This window comes from Balaenoptera ricei, chromosome 13 (assembly GCF_028023285.1).
Source record: "Balaenoptera ricei isolate mBalRic1 chromosome 13, mBalRic1.hap2, whole genome shotgun sequence".
In the NCBI taxonomy this organism is placed as follows: domain Eukaryota; kingdom Metazoa; phylum Chordata; class Mammalia; order Artiodactyla; family Balaenopteridae; genus Balaenoptera; species Balaenoptera ricei.
Window position 1 is genome coordinate 81,757,404 of NC_082651.1, and position 23,328 is coordinate 81,780,731.

The 23,328-nt window shown below is 47.9% G+C and overlaps 2 protein-coding genes across 4 annotated transcripts; one reads left to right on the plus strand and one right to left on the minus strand.

Moving 5' to 3' along the window:
• Positions 1-7: 7 nt before the first annotated feature.
• On the minus strand, positions 8-7,379 carry ABHD1 (abhydrolase domain containing 1). The gene is given in 12 exon segments (XM_059942617.1): positions 8-91; positions 93-220; positions 343-450; positions 647-707; positions 805-853; positions 1,369-1,542; positions 1,677-1,789; positions 1,950-1,995; positions 2,211-2,393; positions 2,745-2,905; positions 6,846-7,170; positions 7,306-7,379. Coding segments are annotated over 12 exon segments (1,506 nt in total).
• CGREF1 (cell growth regulator with EF-hand domain 1) lies at positions 7,229-22,574 on the plus strand. Of its 3 annotated transcripts, none has more exons than XM_059893394.1 (6): positions 7,229-7,765; positions 19,749-19,842; positions 20,924-20,989; positions 21,077-21,147; positions 21,291-21,415; positions 21,611-22,574. In XM_059893394.1, exons 1-6 carry the CDS (start codon positions 7,756-7,758, stop codon positions 22,055-22,057), a joined length of 813 nt encoding a protein of 270 aa, XP_059749377.1. In that variant the 5' UTR covers positions 7,229-7,755; the 3' UTR covers positions 22,058-22,574. The 3 variants fall into 3 exon arrangements, with proteins under 3 accessions (XP_059749377.1, XP_059749378.1, XP_059749379.1); XM_059893395.1 differs by lacking the exon at positions 7,229-7,765 and adding an exon at positions 10,901-10,976; XM_059893396.1 differs by lacking the exon at positions 7,229-7,765 and adding an exon at positions 13,540-13,631.
• Positions 22,575-23,328: the final 754 nt, after the last annotated feature.

The following is a 23,328-nucleotide window of genomic DNA, read 5'->3' on the forward strand; positions in this document are numbered from 1 at the left end:
ACTCTTGTCAGCTTTTGCCTCCCTCAGAAGGAGTGGGTGCCCTGAGGCTGAGCAGCTCTGCTGGGTGCTGGAAGATGGCTTTGGCATACTGAATGCAAGAGGCGGCTCATGTAGCAGTGCTGCCAGGGGAGCAATCCTTCCAGGAAGCCGATGTGGCCACCCCGAGCTGTGATGAGCAGTGCAACGTGGGGAGAATGTTGGGCAGCCTGTAGGGGAAGGGCTAGGAGGGGTTGGAGAGGAGGTCAGGAACCCTGGCCTCTGCTGAGAGCCCAGGTTCTCTCCACTTGCACTGCATGGCCCATTTCCCCTGGGGCCTAAAGCATCCAGATCCCAGGTGCTCACCGTGGACTGGGGAGAAGGGGTCATGAGCTGCATTGAGGCAGAGCCCAGGGATCTGGATGGCATCTACCTTGGTTCTTGGGCTTGCTGCTCGGTAACAGGCAGCACAGTCTTTTTTTTTTTTTAATTAATTAATTGATTATATTTATTTATTTATTTTAATCAGTCAATTTTATACACATCACTGTATACATGTCAATCCCAATCGCCCAATTCAGCACACCACCATCCCCACCCCACTGCAGTTTTCCCCCCTTGGTGTCCATACGTTTGTTCTCTGTATCTGTGTCTCAACTTCAGGCAGCACAGTCTTGCTATCCAAAGACCACAGTTGTGTAGCGCTCATCAAAGTGGCAGATTGTGCGGGCCTGCAGGTGGTGGCGGGTGGGATAGGCTAGGATGAGGATAGGGAATAAGGTGTTGGAAGAACAGTTTTGGGCAGAGAGGGGATAGTTGAAAGACTACCTGTAGCACAAAGTCTACATTCACCACCTTTTCCATCACCTTTCTGTTTCTGCAAATGAACACATAGGGTGGGACTTCCCTGGTGGCACAGTGGTTAAGAATCTGCCTGCCAATGCAGGGGACACAGGTTCGATCCCTGGTCCAGGAAGATCCCACATGCCGTGGAGCAACTAAGCCCACGTGCCACAACTACTGAGCCTGTGCTCTAGAGCCCGCGAGCCACAACTACTGAAGGCCACGCCTAGAGCCCGTGCTCCGCAATAAAAGAAGCCACTGCAGTGAAGCCCGCACACCACAACGAAGAGTAGCCCCCGCTCGCCGCAACTAGAGAAAGCCTGCGCGCAGCAATGAAGACCCAACGCAGCCAAAAAAAAAAAAAAATTAAAAAAAAAAAAAGAATACATAGGGCTTTGGCTCTACTCCTGGACCTGACCCAGAGCCAGCCTCTGTCTTATCTCACGAGTGAGAAAATCCAGATAGGGAACTGACCCGAGCTCTGGGAGAACGTGGCATGTCTGCCATCCTACCCTGTCTGCTTCCCTTTTCCACTTGTCAAGACCCTACCGGTTCACAGCTCGGCAGAGCCCAGCAGTGAGGTGCTGATTGAAGAGCAGTGAGTTCAGTGGGGTCTCCAGGGAGCAGGTGGTCTCAGAGGAATCCCAGCATGCAGGTAGAGTCAGTGCTGCCACCAACCCCGCAGCCCGTCCCATTCGAGCCAGGTGGTTCAGCACTAACATCCTGCAGGATTGGACCAGGGGCCATGAAAGAAGGGTTTGTATTGGTGAGTTGGAACAGGAGAACGGGAGAGAACATGGAGGAGGAAAGAGAAAAAGGAAGACTGGGCCTTTGGGTTAAGTGCAGGCAGCCTTTACCCTCCGAGAGAGATGCCCACAGCCAGCAGTGGAGCTTGGGAGTAGCGGCTCTTTATGTGGTTCACGACTGTCTCCAGATCTTCAGTGTTGCGGGCACAGAAGGTCCTGTAGGTCTGAGGCAAACCGGATCACTGGGTAGGGAAGGAGGCCCTGACCAGAAGGCAGAAAAGTGAAAGGGCTCAAGAAATGGAAGACAGGTAGGTTGAGGCCCAGGGCCCAGGGTCTCTGAAGGGAGTGGGGTGAAGGGCCACTATGAGGAAGGAGGGTACTCACCAGCAGTTCTTCCCCACAGCAGCCCCGGTTCTTAAATACAATAGCCCTGTGGCACACACAGGTACATGTTAGGCAGACCCTCCCTAACGGCTCCTCTCCCCTTTTGGTAGGTTTCAGAAAGGCCTCCGTCAAAAGGTTCCCTTCATATGGCACCTCCTCCCCATAGCTAGCAGGGTCTGAATTGACCCTCCCCCGACCCCTAACACACAAAATTATGTTATCAGACACCACCCACTTCCGCTGGGCTGTGTCCATCCTTACCTATAGCCATCCTTCAAAGCTTGGTCAACTAGGTGCAAGATATATGTCTCCTGACTACTGCCTGTGACACCAGGAAGCAGTAATACAATGGGCTGGATGGTAGGGTCAGGATATTGACTGCTGTTAGGCTGGCTGGCCCAGTCTAGGAGGAGCTGTCCTCTATCCGGGGTTTTGAGAACTTCCCTGTGGTTTTGGAGAAAAGGGCACAGAAAGATACTATTAGGAACTCCATGTACTTCGAAAGATTTTACACCCTCCTCTCCCTCCCCAAACAGCTCCCACAAGTTACCAGCATCATTTGAGGGCATGCATTATGCAAAACATTAAGACTGTAACAAGGTATAATGGGACATAAAAGATTTGAGTATTCCCTCATGGTTGTGCAATTAAATAGCCTTTCCATATAGCCACTCTGGTTACCCTTAGCACACTGAGCTAGATGGGGCAAAGGTTACCCCCATTTTAAAAGAGGTACACGAGTAGGATTCCACTGTACTTGCAGCTTTATGTTCACCCCCATCTGTCCTTTCTTACCTTGAGTAAGGGACTATAGGCGGAGACTGCAGTAAGACTCTGAAGATGGTTTGTAGCCGCCCCTCAAAACACCAGAGCATAGGGTAGAAAGTCTCCACAGTGACTGGACAGTGTTGCTCCAGGAAGGCCAGAAACTGGGACCTAGTCACCAGTTGTGGCCTCTGTAATCACACAACACAATGTGCCTCACTCCCCTGATTTTTGCACCAAGCCAGTGAGGTACCCGATACCAGAGTGAGCCCTTTCCAAAGGCCAGCCTGGAGGGCACTGCTTTGTCTGGGCGTGAGAAATCTAGCCTACCTCAATCTGGAATGGTCAAGTCACCTCTGTTAAGATAGTCCCACTAGGGCCCCAACTCCAGTCCTAGAGTGTAACCTCTCCAGAATTGCCCCTGAACTGACTTCCACACTCAACCTATCCATGCCCCAAACCCATTTTGGAGAGAGCAGGTAATATAAAATAAGTTGCCCAGCTGATCTACAGGAAAGGTTGGGATCCTGGACAGAGGCTGAAGAAATGCAGCACCATTCATTCTGTGACTTTTGCCTTTTGAATTGTCTACACTTCTGCCAGTTGAATTATCCACACTCTAATCTCAAAACTAGCTCCGGTCATGCTGGCTCCTGATTTTAGCATTCCATTGTTGCATATTCCCATTCCCTACTGCATGTGCTCACTGCTGAAGGGCTTCTTTGTACCGCACCACCTCATTTTCTTACTTAACAGCCCCTGCTGTTAGACCATACTGTAAAGGAGGAATAGTCCCAATGGGAACAGATTTTCTCTTTCTTCATGCCAGCCAGGAGGAAGGTAACAGGGATAGGATGGTGGGCCAGATGAGGTCTTTGGGCACTTAGCCCTGTCTTTCAACCTCTCTGCTTGGTTCTTCTGGATATACATCAAGTGAATGAGAGGGCCTAGCCACAAAGAAGGCTTATGAGGGGGAAGTATGCTGTACAAAGACAGAAGGCCTCAGACTCAAGAAATAGAAATTGCATTTCTGTTGCAGGCCTGAAGGGACCCAAGGACCAGAGTCCTATCTCTTCTTGCAGTCAAAAGGGGCTACGTAAATTATGAACTAGAGAGGCCAGGTTGGTACTGTGACTGTTGTGACTCGTACCCTGGGTCTTAAGCCCTGGAATAATAACACCTGTGATTCATTGTATGCTATTTGCTGGCACTAGGCTAAACCCAACGTTATTATAAGAAACTATGACAGGTTAAGATGTTTGCCCAAAGTCACACAGCTAGCAAAAGGCAAAGTGGAATAATAATTATGAGATTAGGCAAAATATTCTCTGACATAAATTGTACCAATATTTTCTTAGGTCAGCCTCCCAAGGCAATAGAAATAAAAATAAAAATAAACAAATAGGACCTAATCAAGCTTACATCTGCTTTTACAGATCAAGCTTTTTCTAATCAAGCTTTTGCACAGCAAAGGAAACCATAAAATGAAAAGTCAACCTACAGAATGGGAGAAAATATTTGCAAACAATGAGACTGACAAGGGCTTAATTTCCAAAATATACAAACAGTTCATACAACTCAACAACAACAAAAATAAACAACCCAATCGAAAAATGGGCAGAAAAAAAAAGAAAAAATGGGCAGAAGGCCTAAATAGACATTTCTCCAAAGAAGAAATATAAATGGCTAATAGGCACATGAAAAGATGCTCAACGACTCTAATAGCGAAATGCAAATCAAAACTACAGTGAGGTAACAACCCACACCAGTCAGAATGGCCATCATTAAAAACTCTACAAATAACAAATGCTGGAGAGGATATGGAGAAAAGGGAACCCTCCTACACTGTTGGTGGGAATGTAAGTTGGTACAGCCACTATGGAGAACAGTATGGGGGTTCCTCAGAAAACTAAAAATAGAATTACCGTATGATCCAGCAATCCATACAAAATATATCCATACAAAATTCTAATTCAAAAAGATACATGCACCCCTATGTTCATAGCAGCACTATTCATAATAGCCAAGACATGGAAACAACCTAAATGTCCATTGACAGATGGATAAAGAATATGTGGTACATATATACAATGGAATACTACTCAGCCATTAAAACCCCCCCACACACACACATTTGCAGCAACATGGACACAACTAGAGATTACCATACTAAGTGAAGTCAGAAAAAGACAAATACCATATGATATCACTTATATGTGGAATCTAAAATATGACAGAAACAAACCTATCTACGAAACAGAAACGGACTCACGGACATAGAGAACAGACTTGTGGTTGCCAAGGGGGAGGGGGTTGGGGAGGGATGGAGTGGGAGGCTGGGGTTAGCAGATGTAAGCTATTATATATGCAATGGATAAACAACAAGGTCCTACTGTATAGCACAGAGAACTATATTCAATATCCTGTGATAAACCATAATGGAAAAGAATATAAATAAAGAATGTATATAAATTGTGTAACTGAATCACTTTGCTGTACAGCAGAAATTAACACAACATTGTAAATCAACTATACTTCTATTAAAAAGTGTAAAAAATAATTATGATATTACCACTAATACTAGTAAGATTTGTTGAGTGCTCCTTATGTGCCAGGTTTTGTGCTAAGCATTTTACATGATTATATCCTATAACCTTCACAATAGCTCTTTGAGATAGGTACTATGATCCCCCTGTGGGAACGTGTTTGAATATTGAGTAAGTCGTCAAAGGTCACAAAATGTGCCAAAGCTAGTTAGCAGTGGAGCTGGGATTGAAACTAAGAGTTTGTGCTCTTCATCACTTTACTACATTACCTCCTAGTTGCCAAGATTTTGAGTTATCAATTTATTAAATCTTTGGTCAAACAGCTCAGTTGTGTAGAACAAGGTGCTAATAAATCACAGGTTTGATGTATGTGGGTTAGTTTCATTTTAACTCTAGTGAAGTGTTTCTTGACTTATCCCTGAGAATTAATTAGTTAAATGCCATTAGTTACTGTGGATGAATCAATCCCAATCCATTACCATGCTGGACAATCCAAACTGCATGTCCTCAGAGTGTCCAGAATTACACTTTCCCTGCCTTTAAACCAGTATTTGGAAATCAAAGAAGGATTTGGAGTATAAAGTGGCAGAGGTCTCTGACTTCTCTGTGGCTGGTTGTAAGCAAAGGAAAATGTTTAGTTCAGGACAGCTCTGTTCTGAAATGACTGACTTTCCAAATCAGGCATATAAGGTAAGGTTTATAGGGTATTGTGAGGTTTGGATTTTTAAAATTGTTTTACTAAGGCACATGTATTCTATAAACAATACATAGGATGTATAAAGCTCTGAAAATACAGAAAAGTTGAGGTAACATTAAATTTCCCTACAGATCTTTTTAAAGGGCTTGAATCAATAGGTTTCTTGTTAGACTCAGCTACTTAGAACCGAGTTTAATGAAAATTAAAAGATTTAGATTTTTGTGGCTATGTAACACGTTAATTTCAGTGAGAATAAAATTTCCAAGTTCATCAAAATCATCCTCTTCGGACTTTTCCATTGCACTCTACATGGAGAGCCTGGAACTTAAAACAGGGCTGAATGAGCAAGGACAGTTAGGGTTATCCATTAGTCCTGAGCTAGGCGGGGAACCTCTGCCAGTCCTTAAGAGAAGCAAGGTCCTACTAAGCTGATGGGATGATGTTGGGAGTTAGCCACCACCCCACCAACTGGTTCCTTCATTCAGAGCAACTAATGAGAAGCTCATCTAGACTGCCTAAAAAGAAAAAGATAGTGTGCATATCTCCCTGACACCTCAGGATGCCTTCCACCCCGCTTTTCCGCAAGTGTTTGTCCACATCATCGGCAGCAGCACCCCTCCGATGCCTAAAAGGCCCAGCTGGCATGGGGAGTACGCGGGATGCAGAGAATCCAGGCAGGCAAAGAACCGACTCTCCATTAGGTGATAGTAGCAAAGCTGAGCCTGGCTGGAGCGCGGGACCGGAGTGGTGGTGGGGCTGTGGCGTCAAATTTCACCTGGGCCAGGAGACCCCACCCAGCCAGCCTCCACAAAGGGCTCGAGCCCCCGCTGGAAGCTGCCTTCAGACTCGAGTTACCTACACCCGCCAGCGAGAGCTCTGGACCCGCACCCTCCTGGGCCACCCACGCCCGTAGTAGCCCAAGTAGAGGGCAGCGCCAAGTCCCAAAAGCAGAGAGAAGGACTGTGTCCAGCTGTCATCTTGGGGGCCCAGGGAGGAGCTCAGCCTCTTGCGTTGCTGAGTCTCCACTCCCAAGTTCTTGACTGGCTCTGACGCCTGAGCTTCGATTAGTGGGCCCGCAGGTGCGCGATGGGCCCGGCCCGTTACACGCCATTGGACAGACTGTGCGGGTTTCGCCCGCACTGCCCGGCGATTCGGGGACCCGGGCCCCGCCCACCGCCCGTGCTCCCGTCGGCGGGCGTGGCGAGGGGCGGTGCTAGGACGTCGAGGGTGTGGGTGGACCGCGCCTGGGCAGTCTGCGCGGAGCTGACCCCAGTGTCCTGCGAGTGGCCTCCCCGCTCGCGGGCCGGGTCTCGCGCCTCTGCGGCTCCTGCTTCCGCTTCGCGGTCACCGGCCCTGCGGCCTCTTGTGAGGACTAGCGGCCTTCCCCGCAGCCGCCATCTTGAAGGGCAGCTCCAGCTCCATCTTCCTCAAACCCTGCCCCGGAGCGGCGAGTCTGACAGCCTGGCCAGAGTCCCCCAGCCTCTCAGTCAGTCACACACAGAGCACAGCCACTGACGTGGTCACACCACTCCACTCCCGTAGTGTTCAGTCATTGACAGTGGCCCTTACACACTGGACACGATCATTCACACCGACACCCCACAGTATCACGTAGTCAAGTTTCAGCTACTTGAGTGAGTGGCATTCCGCACAGAGTCACACACACATGGGTTAAAGCCACTCGTCCAGTGTCACTCTACGCTGTCTCATACAATCCCTGTAACAAGTACAATAGATACTTACTCATCACCCACTCTGTACCAGGCACTTGGGATGCTGTTCCTGTCTTCATCGGGATATGGAAACAAGTAAGTAATCTACTAGAGCAATGACTCAACCTTGACTGAAGAGTGGAATTATCTGTGAGTTTCTAAAACTAGCAGTGCCCAGGCCCCACCCGCTGTTATGACTGGTCTGGAGAGGAGCCTAAGTATTAATAACAACTTAAAATCTCTCGGGAAGACTCAAATGTGTAATCAGGGTTGAACCCCTGCAACAGAGCATGGTGCTAGATAAGGGAAGTACTAGCTGCAGCGGGAGCCCTGGGGAGGGTGCCCAGACTCCATGGATCAGAGAAAGCACACCCAGCTATTAAATGACAATACATTTAAGGCGAAATCAAAAAATAAGTAGTAGTTTCCAAGGCAAGGTGGAGGAGGGGAGAGAGTAATTGTTCCAGGAGAGGGAAGAGCACAAGCAAAACCCTGGATGTGAGAGACTTCTTAAAGGAACCAAGAGAAATTTGGTGTTGCTGGATCATGTGAGATGGTCAGGAATCAGGTTGTGGGCAGCTGCATAAAGGATGTTAGGCTTTATCCTAAGGGTGGAGGAAAGCCATCAGAGTTTTAAGAAGGGGTGGGCAACATGATCAGAGTTATATTTTAGAAGAATCATTCAGGCTACTTTGAGAATGGATTGGAGGGGGATGAAAAGTAGGCTAATTAGGAGGCTGTTAACGGAAATTTGGCATGGACCATGGCTGCCTGGACTGAGGGAAAGCTCGGGAGAGGAGTAAAGATCTTTAAGATAGGAGGCAGAATTGATAGGACTTGGTAGTAGGTTGGAGGTGGGGGAAGAAGGAGGAATCATGGACGACCCCCAGTTTTCTGACTGCATAGATTCAGGGATGCATGGTGGTAACATTGGGATAGGGAAGCGGGGGGAGGGGAAGTTTTGAGGAGGAAGATGATGCATTCTGATTCAGACACGTCTGGGGTGCTGGTAGGTGTTCTAATTGTGTTTTCTTAGATTCTGAATTTGTCTATTTGGCATCCATTAATCACAGGACCAAACTAACAGCCAAAGTTGTTCACATCTCGCCTGCAATCCAGAGGCCATACTCTGAACCACTTCCTTTATCCAACTCTCACACACCAAACCAATATTTTCCCTTTCCTAGATAAACCCAGGACCAGGGACCAGTCAACTAGGGACAGCCCCTATGCCCCAAAGCTCTCTGAAGTTATTAAAACTAGCCAACCCTAAACTGTTCAACCTGCCTTGTCTTGCTTTTCTAGCTTAATAAAAGCTGTGGCCTGTGCCCTCCCCTTGCTCCTTTCTGCCTTCTGACCTCCACTGGTGCTTCCCTCTGTGGTCCTGTGTGGTGAGCTGTGCCTCTTCTTCCTAAGGGAACTGTAACATTAAACTTTTCTTTCAATGGCATTGACCTCTCTGGGTTGTCACTCAGTCACCTTTAAAAATTAAGATCCGGCACAAATCAGTAGGCTGTTCAGTTCCTGATGTGGTCTGGGGCTCAGAGATTGGAATTTGAGATATGGTAGTTATCAGCATTTAGATGATATATTAGCTTGCAGGGTTGCCATAACAAAGTGCTGCAAACTGGTTGTCTTGAACAACAGAAATTTATTGTCTCACAGTTCTGGAAACTGGAAGTCCAAGATCAAGGTGTCAGCAGGATTGGTACTCGGAGAGCAGTGAGGAAGAACCTGTTCCATACCTCTCTTCTAGCTTCTGGTGGTTTGCTGAAAATCTTTAGCATTCCTTGGTGTGTAGAAGCTTCACTCCAATCTCTGCCCGCATCTTCACATGCTGTTCTCCTTGTGTGTGTGTGTGTGTGTGTGTGTGTGTGTGTGTGTGTCCAAATTTCCCCTTTTTATATGAACACCAGTCATATTGGATTAGGAGCCCATCCTACTCCAGTATGACCTCATCTTCACTAATTATATCTGCAACTACCCTATTTCCAAATAGAGTCACATTCTGAGGTATTGGGGGTTAGGACTTCAACATATGAATTTTTGAGGGACACAGTTCAACCCATAAGAGATAGTGATGGAAGCTACGTGAATGGAAGAACACATGAGCAGATGGGGAATGAGGAGAGAGCCCAGAGGAACTCCGACACATGAAGAAACTAAGAAGAAATGACTAAAGAGAGAGGAATGGTATGGCCGAAACCAATGATACCATGACCCAAGGAGGTAGTGTCCAGCAGTATCCACCTGTCCACCACAGGAAGGAGGACAGCGTGACTTTGATGAGAGTGAGTTTGTTGTTGTGGATGGACGCTGACGGGAAGGAGCTGATGGGGAGGGAGAAGTTGAAGATTCCAGAGAGATAAGAAGTCATGCACTCAAAGAACTAAGTCTTTGAGCCAGTGGGTGAGGAAGTAGTCTGCAGCCTGGGTGGAGGAACTGGCTGCTCTGAGAAAACTGGTGACACTGCATTTTGACCACAAAGCTACAGCCACACATTGCAACACTGTGCTGGCGAACAACTGCCACTGTCACCCTTAAGCTGACACTTTCCCAGGCCCCCCCTCCCCCCACCATGGCTCACATGGAGCCACTTCTCAGTGATGTGCAGTCACAGTCACACAGTGATACCTTCACCGGAAACCGACAGTCACGGGTGTCACTTGAGCATCACAGCTCAGGAAGAGTTCAGCCAGATACCCTAACAGACACACCACTCACGTCCTGTGCGGTCACACACCCGGACAGTCGCACGTTGGCCATACTCTCTCCAGTACTGCCACACTGGATGCACAGCCACACGAAACACTCCCTACCGCGTCACAGGTCTCTCATCCACACAGCCACATACCCCAGTCACAATCACACAGGCTAACAGTAAGTCACATTCTATCTTGTCACACACATCTGGGTCCCAGCAGGGAGGGAGCCCCCAGTTAAACGTGCTTCTCATTACGCACCAGCCTCATCATCTGTCTCTTTGCCTCTCTCCCTCTAGTTGTCTGTGCCTGTCAAACGCGCACGCACTCGCGCACACGCTCTCTCTCGCCCGGTGCGGGCCGCCGCGGGCCGGGGTCTGCGGGCCAGGCGGGGCGGGGCGGAGACCCTGGCCACGGCGCTGGCGCTCCGGACTCTGCCCGGGCCAGGGCGGCGGCCGCAGCCGGGAGGGCTACGTGGAGCAGCCACGTGGAGCGGCCCGGGGGAGGGCCGGGCGGCGGGAGCCGAGGCGCGGCGGCCGCGGCGGCGCACAGCCTCGAGCGACGACCCAGCCGGACCCGGCCCGCGCCGCGCAGCGCCGCCGCAGGTGGGTGCGAGCCCCGCCCGGGGCTGGCGGGCTGGGGCCCGGGGACCCCGCGGCGGGCAGCCGGGAATACTGGGCGCCGCGGGGCGGGACCGCGGGCAGGGGCGGTCTCCTGGCCTCCAGGTCGGAGGCTGAAGGCGCAGTCCCTCCGCATCCCCTGCGGCTCGGACGCCGCCGGAGCGCTGGCTGTCGCCCCTGGGCGCCTCTCCGAGGTTACCCCTGAGAGCACGTAGAGGGAGGGCCTGGAAAGCGAGGCCTGAGCTCCCTCGCTGTGATGAGGGGGGTTCACAGTCCCCCAAGGGCTTTTCCCTCCGGTGTCTCATTCGTTGCTCTTGACAGCCCCGGGGAGGGGGGAGGCTGGCAGGAGTTTCATCCTCATTTGACAGTGGAGGAAAAGGGGGACCGGGGAGGGGCCGAGGTTATCACCCAGCTAGAAGTGGCAGTGGGAGCCCAGCTCTCAGGTGTGGGACCCATTTGGCTGTATAGCCAGTGCCTCTTCTCTTGCGCCGGGGGGTGGGAGGTGCTGGGAGTCACAGGCGGCCCTGGAGAGATAAGTTAAGGGAGAGGATTGAGCTCAGAATTACTTCCGACAGTTCGAATTAGGCAGAAATGGAATGCGTGCCCTGTGGGTGGTAGGCTCCCGTCCTGGAAAGTCCAGTGGAGGCTGATGGCCACTGACAGGCATACTGTGCAAGCAGTTTTGCACTGGATGGGAAGTCAAGCAAGAGAAAAGGCCCTGCCACGTCCTAGAGCCTCTGAAATACTCAGGGAGCCTCTACTCACTGCCATGCACTCAACCTACATTATTCCATTGCATCCTCCCCAAGCCCCTACAAGATAGATACCACTATCCCCATTTTTTAAAGTGAAGGTCCCAGAGCTCAGAGACACGAAGACACCTGCTGAGATCACACTGTTAGTCCTGCGAGAGGCTGGATTTGATCAGAGGTCTAACTCCAAGGCCAGGCTCTCCTCCCATGTACTGGTGCAAAGGCTTGAAGAAATCAGAGGCTAGAGGATCATTGTGAGTGTGTGTGTGTGTGTGTGTGTGTGTGTGTGTGTGTGATGTGAATAACTTTATTGAATTATATCACAACTCTAGCAGTTGTGGTGGCTTTTCTGTGGTCATAGGGTAAACTACGCTTATGCACGTTATAGAAAATGATTAGGAACGTTTTTATTTGACAGACAGTTGTTCAATAGCTGCTTTATTTCTGTTGCTCATAAAAGCTTTTGTAAATACTGTAGTTAGAAATGTGAAAGTGTGAAGAAATCACATAACACCAACCTCATTACACATTACTTGAGGTGCCTTAGCCTGACTTCCTTTAAATAATAGAGGTGAGTTACCTGTACTAAAAACGTCACGTTTGGAACCATGACTTAGGAGAATATTACTGAGATGACACCAAAAGTCCACATGCAATTATTTGTTTCTGAAGTGGGCTGCAACCAGAGTCCTAAGGTTGTCAGGAGGGCACAGGATGTTCCAGGTAAAGGGTGGAACAGCTTGGGCAAAGGCACTGCAAAGTGAAAACGAAAAGTATTTCCGCAGACTCCAGTAACCCCTCTCTTTGAAGCAGAGTGTTAGTATAATGGAGCACTGGAAGATGAGTCTAAACTGGTAACTTGATATCTGATTGTAGAAGGCCTTAAATGTCCAGGCGAAGACTCTGGACTGTAATAGAAATAGGGAGCCATTGAAGGTTTCGGAGCAGCAGAGTTCCAGCAAAGGAAGGGTACTCTGCGTGTGGAGGGTTCTTTACATCGAGAAGATAGCAGAGGCAGGGACAAGAATAAGAGACTACTTGTGCAATGAGTAATTCATTATCCATTTAGTATTCACTGTAACTCTGTGACGTAAGTACTATTATTATCTCCATTATGCAGATAAGTTTAGTGAGGGTAATTAACCTACCCGAGGTCACGGGGACAGTCTGTGGTGGAGCTGGGATTTGAACCTAGGTCTGGCTGGTTCCATAGCTCTGTTCTCTGTCCACTGCACATGCTGAATAGTTGCACACATGTGACATAGGGCCAAGAGGAGGAGAGTAAGAGTAATTCATGTGGGCAGGGTTCAGGACCAGGTCTTACTTTTCAGGGCTCGGTGCAAAAATAAGATTAAGAATTTCAAGACAGAGACAGCAGAGCATTAGACTAAGCCCAGGGCCCTTTTGAGAGCAGGGCCCTGTGTGACTGCCAAGAAGGCAGTTGTAATCATTATGACAACTTGACAAATCACCTCAAAACTCAGTGGCTGAAAACAATAACATTGACTTTGCCTATGAGTGTACATTCTGGGTAGGGCTGGGAAGGCAAGCTCAATTCTGCTCCATCAGTGTTGGCTGGGGCAGCTCGAAGGCTGGGGCTTGGAATGATCTACAGGTGTGCTCTCTCACCTGCCTGGCCCTTGGGTGGGGAAGTGAGCAGCTGGAGGCTAGAGCAACTGGGGCTCCTCAAGCATCCCTATCCCTCTGTGCTCTCTCCACATGGTCTTTTCAGCGTGGCAAACTTCTTCCTTGGCGGTTCAGAGCTCCAGAGAAGCATACCTGCATGTCAAGAGAGGGAGAGAGAGAACCAGAAACAGGCATAAACCGTGTTGCCTTTTATGACTCAGACTTGGAGGTCACATGGCATCATTTCTGCTATTCATTTGAAGTGAGTCGCTAAGTCCAGATCATATACAAGGAAAGGCAAATTTAACTCCAGCTACTTCCCACAAGAAAGAATTGGTAGATGTTTTTCAAACCAGCACAGTTGGTCTAATGAGTGACTGGATTAGTGGGATCCGATAGGTGTTTCCCCTTTATCTCTGAACTGCTACCACCAGAGTCATTCTTTGTAGTTTCCAAATGTCCTTTTTTAAAAGGCAGCTCCTAGTGATGATAACACATTAAGCCTGGATAATAGGTTTTGACAGCTCTGAGGGATTTAAATTACTCCTGTGCCTCCTGTTAGCCTAGGTCCTGGCAGTTAACAGATGGGAGGAGAAAGAAATTTGAGGGTATCCAGGTGGGGAGACCAGGATGGTGTGAAGCTACTACAGAGCAATCCAGAAAAACTTCTGGAAGGAAAATGCCTTATTGTATAACCAGGCACTGCGCTTTACACGTCTTGTCTCATTTAATCCTCGCCACACCCCGAGAGGTGCTCTCATCAACCTCATGTTAACAGACTGAGGTTCTGAAACACAGGAGGCACACAGTGAGTTGCAGAGCCTGGATTTGAACTTAGGCAGTCAGAGATTAGGGCCCGTACCCTTAAACTTTGGGCTATGCCACCTATACCTTAGCAATTCTGTTTCTATGTTTTTCTCTTCATCATTGCTTTAACATTTGTATCATTTCCTAGTTACATAAATATGTAAGCTTTAAGGAGGAAAAATAATAGGTAATTTTACCTAATATTATCATCTTACTTATAAAATAGTGCCTCACATATAGTAGGTACTCAATAAATATTAAAGAAATGAGTACCATTTGCCCTTACTCTATAAACTTATATTTACACTTGCCTTCCCTACAAAGGCTCGCCTTCCTGGTCCTTGTCACTCAAGGTCTTGACTTCGGCTGGTGCTTCCCATGATGTCCTCTGCGGCATCCAGTCCAGGGTCTATATCTTCTGGCCTTCTCCTTTTGGCCTTTTCTGGCCAGCTGGCCCTCTCAGCCGTTTCGTGCCCCTCCTTCCACCTTAGAGCCTGGAGCCCTCAGACCCCTCTTTTCAAACCAGCAGCACGCTGGATACCAAGAACTGGGTGAGGCAGGCCTCCTGTCCACTTGCCTAGACCCTCTCTAAGCCATTGCTTCCTAACCGCCAAGAACACTGTGGGCAGGGCCTTCTCTTGAATCCTCACGGGTTAGGCACATAACTCTGCCGTTCTTGGATTTCCACTCAGTCTCCGTGGGGTCTCTACGGAGATTTCTGTCTCCAAGCCTCTGCTGGGGGTGGGGGTGATGAACTCCACCCTGCTGAAAATCCAAATCGCCTTGAACCCTGTTCCCTCCAGTCCTCCATCACTTGTCTTCTTGAACTTGATTCATGGTGTCTTTCATAATACAGAAGTTTAAACTTTTGATATATTCAAATCTGTCCATTTTTTCCTTTAAAACATGAATTTGAAATATTTATCATTTAAAAAATATATTTATTAATTTATTTATTTTGGCTGCGCTGGGTCTTAGTTGCGGCACGCGGGATCTTCGTTGTGGCATGCGGGATCTTTAGTTGCAGCATGTGGGCTTCTTCGTTGTGGCATGCAGACTCTTAGTTGTGGCACGCAGACTCTTAGTTAAGGCATGCATGCGGAATCTAGTTCCCCGACCAGGGATCGAACCCAGGCCCCCTGCATTGGGAGCTCAGAGTCTTACCCATTGGACCACCAGGGAAGTCCCATGAAATATTTATCATTTTTAATGGCTCTGTCACATAATATGATTTGCTTAACCATTGCCTAAATGTTACAGTTGTTTACAGTTCTTTGACTAATATTAATAGCACAGCTATAAATAGCTTTATAATTTCTTTTCCGTTTGTGTTTTTCCTTACATAATCCCCAGGATGATATTGTTGGGTAGGGGTTTTATGGCAGTTAATACACATTTGCAGATTACTCTCCAGAAACAGTTCACGTCTATAGTCCCTCAAACAATGTAGGTTAATACTCACTGATTCAATTTCTTCAGTGGTTATAGGACTATTAAAATTTACTATTTATTTTGATGTCAGTTTTACTGTTAAGTTTTTCTGGGAAAATGGCTATATCTGCTAAGTTTGCAAATTTCTTCTATTCCTGTAGTTATGTCCCCTTTTAATTCCTAATATTGTTTATTTGTGCCTTTTCTCTTTGTTCTTAATGAAAATTGTCAGGGGTTTTGTAGTTCATTAGTTCTTTTAAAGAAACACTGTTGTTTGACTTTATTGCTGCTCTCTATTATATTTTAAATTTCTTCTATCTTTTATTATTCATTTCTTTTAGTTTCTTTAAGTTTATTCTCCTTTACTGGCTTCTTGAGTTGGAAGCTTAACTCATTAACTCTTGGCCTTTCTTCTAATATAAGTTTTTAAGTCAACCCAATTCCCCTATACATATATATGTATATATATATATGTGTGTATATATATATATATGTGTGTGTGTGTGTGTATATATACATTCCCCCCACCCCCGCACCACATACCTTGTGGGATCATTTTTTTTAAAAAAGTTTTATGTTTTCTCTCTTTTTAAAAAAAAATTTTATTTATTTATTATTTATTTTTGACTGCATTGGGTCTTTGTTGTTGCATGTGGGCTTTCTCTAGTTGCGGCGAGTGGGGGGCTACTCTTTGTTGTGGTGTGAGGGCTTCTCATTGAGGTGGCTTCTCCTGTTGCGGAGCACGGGCTCTAGGCGCGTGGGCTTCAGTAGTTGCAGCACGTGGGCTCACTAGTTGCAGTGTGTGGGCTCAGTAGTTGTGGCTCGCAGGCTCTAGAGCTCAGGCTTAGTAGTTGTGGTGCACGGGCTTAGTTGCTCCGCAGCATGTGGGATCTTCCCAGACCAGGGCTCTCACCCGTGTCCCCTGCATTGGCAGGTGGATTCTTAACCACTGCGCCACCAGGGAAGTTCCAGCTTGTGGGATCATAGTTCCCTGACCAGGAATTGAACCTGGGCCCTTGGCAGTGAAAGCGCCGAGTCCTAACAACCTGACCACCAGGGAATTCCCCAATCCACTTCCCCTTTAATACTGCTTTAGCTACGTACGTTGTTTTGATGTATGTTTTCCCAGTATTATACAATTCTCAGTATTCAACAATTTCCATTATGATATCCTTCTTTGACCCATATGTAAGTGTACCTTTTAAATTTTTTATATAAATGAGATTTTTACATCATTTTTGTTATTGATTCCTAATACAATTGCATTTATTCATGTAACAGTATGAGACTGATTCTTTAATATTTGCTGAGCCATATTCTTTGGCTGACTGCTTGTCAGTTTTTATAAATATCCCACATGTGTTGAGAAGAAAATGTATTTGCTAAGTGACTGGAGTTGGGTTCTCTATTTGTTCATTAGCTCAGGCTTAGAAAATATTTTATTCAATCGTTTACATTCTTACTAAATATTAGTCTGCTTAATCTTTCAAATACTGTATGAGGTATGTTAAATTCTCCCACCATAATGGCAGATTCGATTTTCCTGATTGTGTTTACGCCAGATTTTTTAAAGAATTTATTTGTTTTAGAATAGTTTTAGGTTCACAGCAAAATTGAGAGGTTTCCCATATACCTCCTGCCCCACACATGCACAGCCTCATCCATTATCAACGTGCCCCACCAGAGGGGTATACGATGAACTGATGAACCTATACTGACACATCGTAATCATCCAAAGTCCATAGTTTACCTTAGGGTTCACTCTTGGTGTTGTTTGGGTTTGAACAAATCTATAATGACACGTATCTATCATTATAATATCATATAGAGTATTTTCACTGCCCTGAAAATCCTCTGTGCTTCACTTATTCATCCCTTTCACGCCCAGTCCCTGGCAACCACTGATCTTTTTACTGTCTCCATAGTTTTGCTTTTTCCAGAATGTCATACAATTGGAACCATACAGTGTGTAGCCTTTCCAGATTGGCTTCTTTCACTTAGTAGTATGCATTTAAGATTCTTCTGTGTCTTTTCATGGCTGAATAGTTCATTCCTTTTTAGCACTGAATAATATTCTTTGTCTGGATGTACCACAATTTCTTTATCCATACACCTATCGAAGGGTATCTTGGTTGCTTCCAAATTTTGGCAATTATGAATAAAGCTGCTATAAACATCTGCGTGCAGGTTTTTGTGTGGACATGAGTTTTCTGCTCCTTTGGGTAAATACCAAGGAGTTTAATTGGTAGATTGTATGGTAAGAACATGTTTAGTCTGGAATGAAATCACCTAAGTGTCTTCCAAAGTGACTGTACCATTTTGCACTCCCATCATCAATGAATGAGAGTTCTTGCTGCTCAACATCCTTGTCAGCATTTGGTACTGTCAATGTTCTGGATTTTTGGTCATTCTAACAGGTGATAGTGTTATGCCAGTTTTCGTTTTAGGTGTTTTGAGGCTATGTTATTAGGTACATACAGGTTCAGAATCATTATATCTTCCTAGGGGATTAAACTTTTGTGCATTTTGTCATGATACTTTTTTATCTATAATAATGCTTTTCACCTTAAATTCTATTTATTCTAATGTCAATAAAACTATGCCAGCTTTCTTTCCTCTAGTATTGCTTTATATATCCTTCTTCCACCGTTTTGTTTTCTGTGACTTTACTTTTTAGGTTAATCTCTTGAAAACTGCATGTAACTTGTATGTTGTTTTATGTACCTTTTGATAATCTCTATTTCTTAACTGATGAGTTTATACAATTTATGTTTATTATGATTACTGATATACTTGGATCTATTTTTACCATCTTGTTTTATGCTATTTGTCTTCCTTTTTAATTATTTAATTTTTAGTTTCTTCTTTTTCCCCTATTATCTCCTCCATGATGCTTTTTTTTTTTTTTTTTTGGTTGCGGCAGGTCTTAGTCTACAAACTACGTAGACTCACTATATCTGTTGGGGCCAACGTATGTCTAGAAAAACAGAGACAGTTTCTATGACTCTCGGGAGCTTCACCTTCTTGTGGACTTCCATGTTGTGCTGCTTCTTCCTCAAGGCAGCTCTATTTGCACAGCTACACATGTATCTACCTGTTGGCCAGTTGCTCACTGCCTCTAGGAAGAGCTCTTAGGAAGCTGATGTCCTCCCTTGCACTGGTTCGGAACCTTGTCAGGGTCATGGAACTCTTTGAGAGTCTGCTGAAAGCTATGCACCTTTCTCCAGGAAAATTCAATGCCAGCCAAAGTGTAGGGTACCATTTCAGAGAGTTCCTGATCCTCTGCTCTAGACCATCAAGCACCTGATGATTTGTCTTCCTAAAGATGAGTTTGATGTCTCAGGCCTCAGCTCTGGAGGGCTTCTGCTTCCTCAGAAACTCACATGATATGTACACAATCCTGGGACTAATTGGAAAGCTTCATGCTCTGAACATTGATAGATACTCTATTTGACTATTTTCATTTAATCAAGTGATGTGCTGCCAATGGGCCTACACAATGTAGGTCTAAAGGAAAGTTTTTGTTTTTTTCCTTTCTATTGGGATCTGGTTTTCCTGTGTTTAATAAATAGCAATTCTTGGGACCACTGTTGGATTGACCCTGATTTGTTGTGTTTTCAAGCCCTACCTGAGTGTAGACCTATTTCAAGGAGTCTAGTCTCTTTTGATTTGTTCTTCAGTGAGTTTTTAATAGATACAAACCAACAATCTGTTTCCCTCCCTGTTTAAGCCTTGGTCTTTTTGTGACTCTATGCACTTCTAATTTGGCCTTTTTCTTATCCTCTCTGAACTAGTTTCCACTCGTAAAATGAGTGGACTGAACTACATCATATGTGCTTAAACTGCACTTCTGCGAGCACCTGGGGGACTGGCAGGGCAAGAGGAGTGGGGTGCTCCTGCCCGCAGCGCAGCTTCCCCCAGCACAGGTCTGCGTTATGCGCTTTACGTGCTGGATCCGGAATAAGATTTATTTTGAGCCAAGTTCCTGATGTCCGTGTGTGGCTCCTCCCTGCACAGGAGTCCTGTCACCTGGGTGGCAGGTAGAGGCAGGGAGAGAGGCGTTCCTGTCTAACCCACCGATCCCCCCCTCTGTGGCAGACACCGCTTCCCTCTGATGCCCTAACCCTGTTCCTACTTCCAGCTACAGGAGGGATGTTACCTGTGACGATGAGAATGCTAGTGCTGCTGCTGCTGCCGCCCCTGAGTCAGGCTGCCCCCAAGGACGGCACCACAAGGTAACGGGATTCAGAGGGCAGGGCCGTGGGCTGGGAGCAGGGGGGGGTCTCTGGAGAATCGGAGGTATGCTGTGGGCCCCTCTGGGAGGCAGGAGACTGGGTGTACGCTCCCTGACTTCTGTATCCTCCCCACCACCTCAGCTTCTGCCTTGTGCCTGTTAGAGTGCCCTCTGCAAGGTGGGCATCGACACGTTTGCTGGACTCACTTGGAAACCGGGAGCTCGTTTCCAATGAGATGTGAGGCTATGAGCTTGGGAAGGGGCTGCAGTCCTCTTATCAAGACCTTATAGTGGAAACTCCAAAGAAATAGAGATCATTAGCATATCACTTCTATTTTATTTGAATATCTTTCTTGAGGTTTTGTGTATTAATACTATGCAGTGGGTATGCTGGGTGGGGTCGGGGGATGGATACAGCCACAGCAGCAAGGGCTGGCAGCAGTGACAAAAGTTGCTGTAACAGCTCCTGCCAGCTCTCTGGCATCACACATCTGGATTGACTTGGGCAAACAGGGATCCCTGTCCGGAACTGCGAGCAAATCTTGAGCTTTAAAGACTGACAGAAAGCCCCTGAGCAGATCGAAACTACAAAACCAACATATATGCCCTCAACTTGGGGTAAAAAAGAGTCTACTCTGTGTCATGGAGCAAATCGGGTCTGTATAAAACTGGGCAGTGCCACCGGGCTCAGCCAGAGACCTGTCCCTCGGCTCCCAGCATCACAGAGGAAGGGTTGCCATGATGCATGTTGTCCTGCCGCCCACTATGCTGGTTTCTTGGGTCTCCAACTTGTGTGTCTACTAGGTGCGGCTTCCTCTGGCCTCCACCAAACCAGATGTTTTATTGGGATTTTCACTTACCATCTAAGCTAGGAATCTGCAAAGGCAGAGTCTGGGGAGTAAGGTTCTGCTTCTGAGGAAGCCAGAATGGCCTCCTCCCCACAAGGTTTTTGGGGACCTGGAGAAGCAGCTCCCTTTGGGTCTGGGGGGAGAACTCTACCAGGAGCTTGGGGATGGAAGGCTGTGAGGCTGGGCCCTCAGAGGAGGCTCTTTGCAAGGCCAGTGCTTCCCTCCCTTCTCCAGGCTGGACCCTGAAGTGCAGCATCGACCTCTACCCAACCCCTTCCAGCCAGGCCAGGAGCAACTTCAGTGAGTAGGCTGGGGTGGGGCGCCTGAGGGCCAGGCCTGGGGCTGCAGACTGGCCTCTCGTGGACTGATTTTCCGCTTTTCTGCCAGACTTCTGCAGAGCTACCTAAAGGGACTAGAGAGGATGGAAGAGGAGCCAGAGCACATGAGCCGGGAGCAGGGTGAGGGGCTGGGCTGATGGGGCCAGTGGACGGGGGCGGGGCTCAGGGCAGCCAGAGCTGGGACTGACCTGGGGCCATCCCGCGACTCCCACCTGACCCACCTGTCGCCTGATGCCTCTTCTGACCCAGCCTCTCTTCCTTAGTCCTCCTCTACCTCTTTGCTCTCCACGACTATGACCAGAGTGGACAGCTGGATGGCCTGGAGCTGTTGTCCATGTTGACAGCAACTCTGGCCCCTGGAGCTTCTGACTCTCCCACCACCAACCCGGTAAGCCCTGCTGGATGGGGGCCCTTCTCCCAGAAGAAGACCCAGCTCCCTGGGGCTCTGGTTTTTTTCCATCATGACTCTTTTGGTGAATCCCCTGTGAAAGGAGGGCTCAAAGCCTGCATGGCAGGGATGCAGGGGGGTGTTGGGAGGGTCAGGGTTCCTGGGAGCATCCAGTCACTATAGACCCTTCCACAGGTGATCCTCATAGTGGATGAGGTGCTGGAGACCCAGGACCTGAATGGGGACGGGCTCATGACCCCTGCGGAGCTCGTCAACTTCCCCGGAGAGGACCCGAGGCACACAGATCTCAAAGAGCCCCCAGAGCCACAGGATGTTGGGAGGCAGCCTCTGTTGGCTAAAAGCCCATCAAGCCAAGAAGCACATGAAGCCCCAGGTCCCAGAGAAGAAGCTGGGGGACAGGTGGAGGCCAGAAGGGAGTCCTTGGAACCTGTGCAGGAGGCTGGGGGACAGGCAGAGGCTGCAAGCGAAGCCCCAGGCCCTGGAGGGGAGGTTGGGGAACAGGTAGAAGCCAGGGACGCTGGAGAGAGAGCAGAAGAGCTTCCAAGGGAAACACTGGAGTCTAAGAAAACCCCAAATGAGCTTGAGGTTCATGCTATTCAGCTGGAGAATGATGAGATATAAACCTTGAGGATACAGGTTTGCACCCCTAGAAGTCTCAGTGCCAGAACATAAGCCCCGAAGGGTAGGGTGTGTATGTTAGGACAACAACCACCTCTGTGCCCCCTTCCTGGCCCCAGTAGGTGGCAGGTCTTTCTGTGCAGCTCAGGGAGACCCTAAGTTGAAGGGCAGCTTTAGGGCCCAGACAACCAATAAAGAACCAAATGAACCCATCCCTCTGGGCCATCGATCCACTGGTCCAGCCTGCCCTGACCTCAGGCTGCAGGGGGTCGGGACTGGGCAGTCCCCTTGGGAGGGCAGGAATTCAGTTTACCCAGTGTTCTCAGATGGTGCTGAGACACAGCAGAGTACAGCACTAGGCCACAGCCAGCTGCAGACAACCGGGGGAAGGGAGCTCAGTCTTTCCCTGGGGCCTAACCACTAGAATGCCCTCCTGCAGTTCAGGGTAGATCTTCTCCATCATCCTGTATCTGCTCCCCACCCCTGAAAATATTAATAATTACCATTTATTGAGAACCTAGTACACACTGGGCATCATGCTGGGCATTTTACATATTGTGATTTTATCCTCACGATAATTCTATGACCAGGCATGCACCATTTGACAGATGAGGAAATTGGGGAAGATGGAGTTCAGTAATATACTCATGGTCCCATAGCTAATTAAGTGGCAGATTTGAATTCAGGCCTGTCTGAGCCTAAAGCCCATACCTTTTATCACATTCTATGGCCTCACCTCCCTGCCCCAACTTCCATATGGAAATTCGCCAATTCCCATATGCCCTCAGACCAGGTCTCCCCCAGGGAAAGCAATGCTTTGTATTCCAGGTCACATTTGTGGCTGAGGCACCGCCTCAACTACAAGGCGGCTCCGAGCGTGGGGCGGTCAGGCTCGGGGGCAGTCACTGGGGAGATATTTTTGGACTGCAGAGGCTCCGCCAAACCAGAGTAGGCTCCGTGCCCGCTGGCCTGTCAGGTTGGCTCAGCCACGTGGACACTCTTGTGGCCACTGGAGTCTTGTGACAGAGCTGGGGCCCAGAGGAGCTTTTCTCATGGCTTGTGGTTATTTGGAAGGTTCCCTGGGGTGCAAGGGGTTAAGTCTCCTCCCCCACCAGGAAGGCTGGAAGTCTGGCCCTCTACCCTGAGCTGGGCCCCCAGCAAGGGCACAGCTGGTGGCAAGCCTGGGGCACTTCCTGCTGCTCTGGTCTGGGTGGCCCTTCCTCTGGGCCTGGGCAGGAGGTGAATTTGGGGAATAGAGAAAAAAAGGGCGAAGG

Excerpts from the sequence above, each read along its gene's own strand:
- CGREF1 (XM_059893394.1), top strand. Across the intron at positions 21,148-21,290 it reads GCACATGAGCCGGGAGCAGG|TCCTCCTCTACCTCTTTGCT; the intron begins GTGAGGGGCTGG and ends TCTCTTCCTTAG. Across the intron at positions 21,416-21,610 it reads ACTCTCCCACCACCAACCCG|GTGATCCTCATAGTGGATGA; the intron begins GTAAGCCCTGCT and ends ACCCTTCCACAG.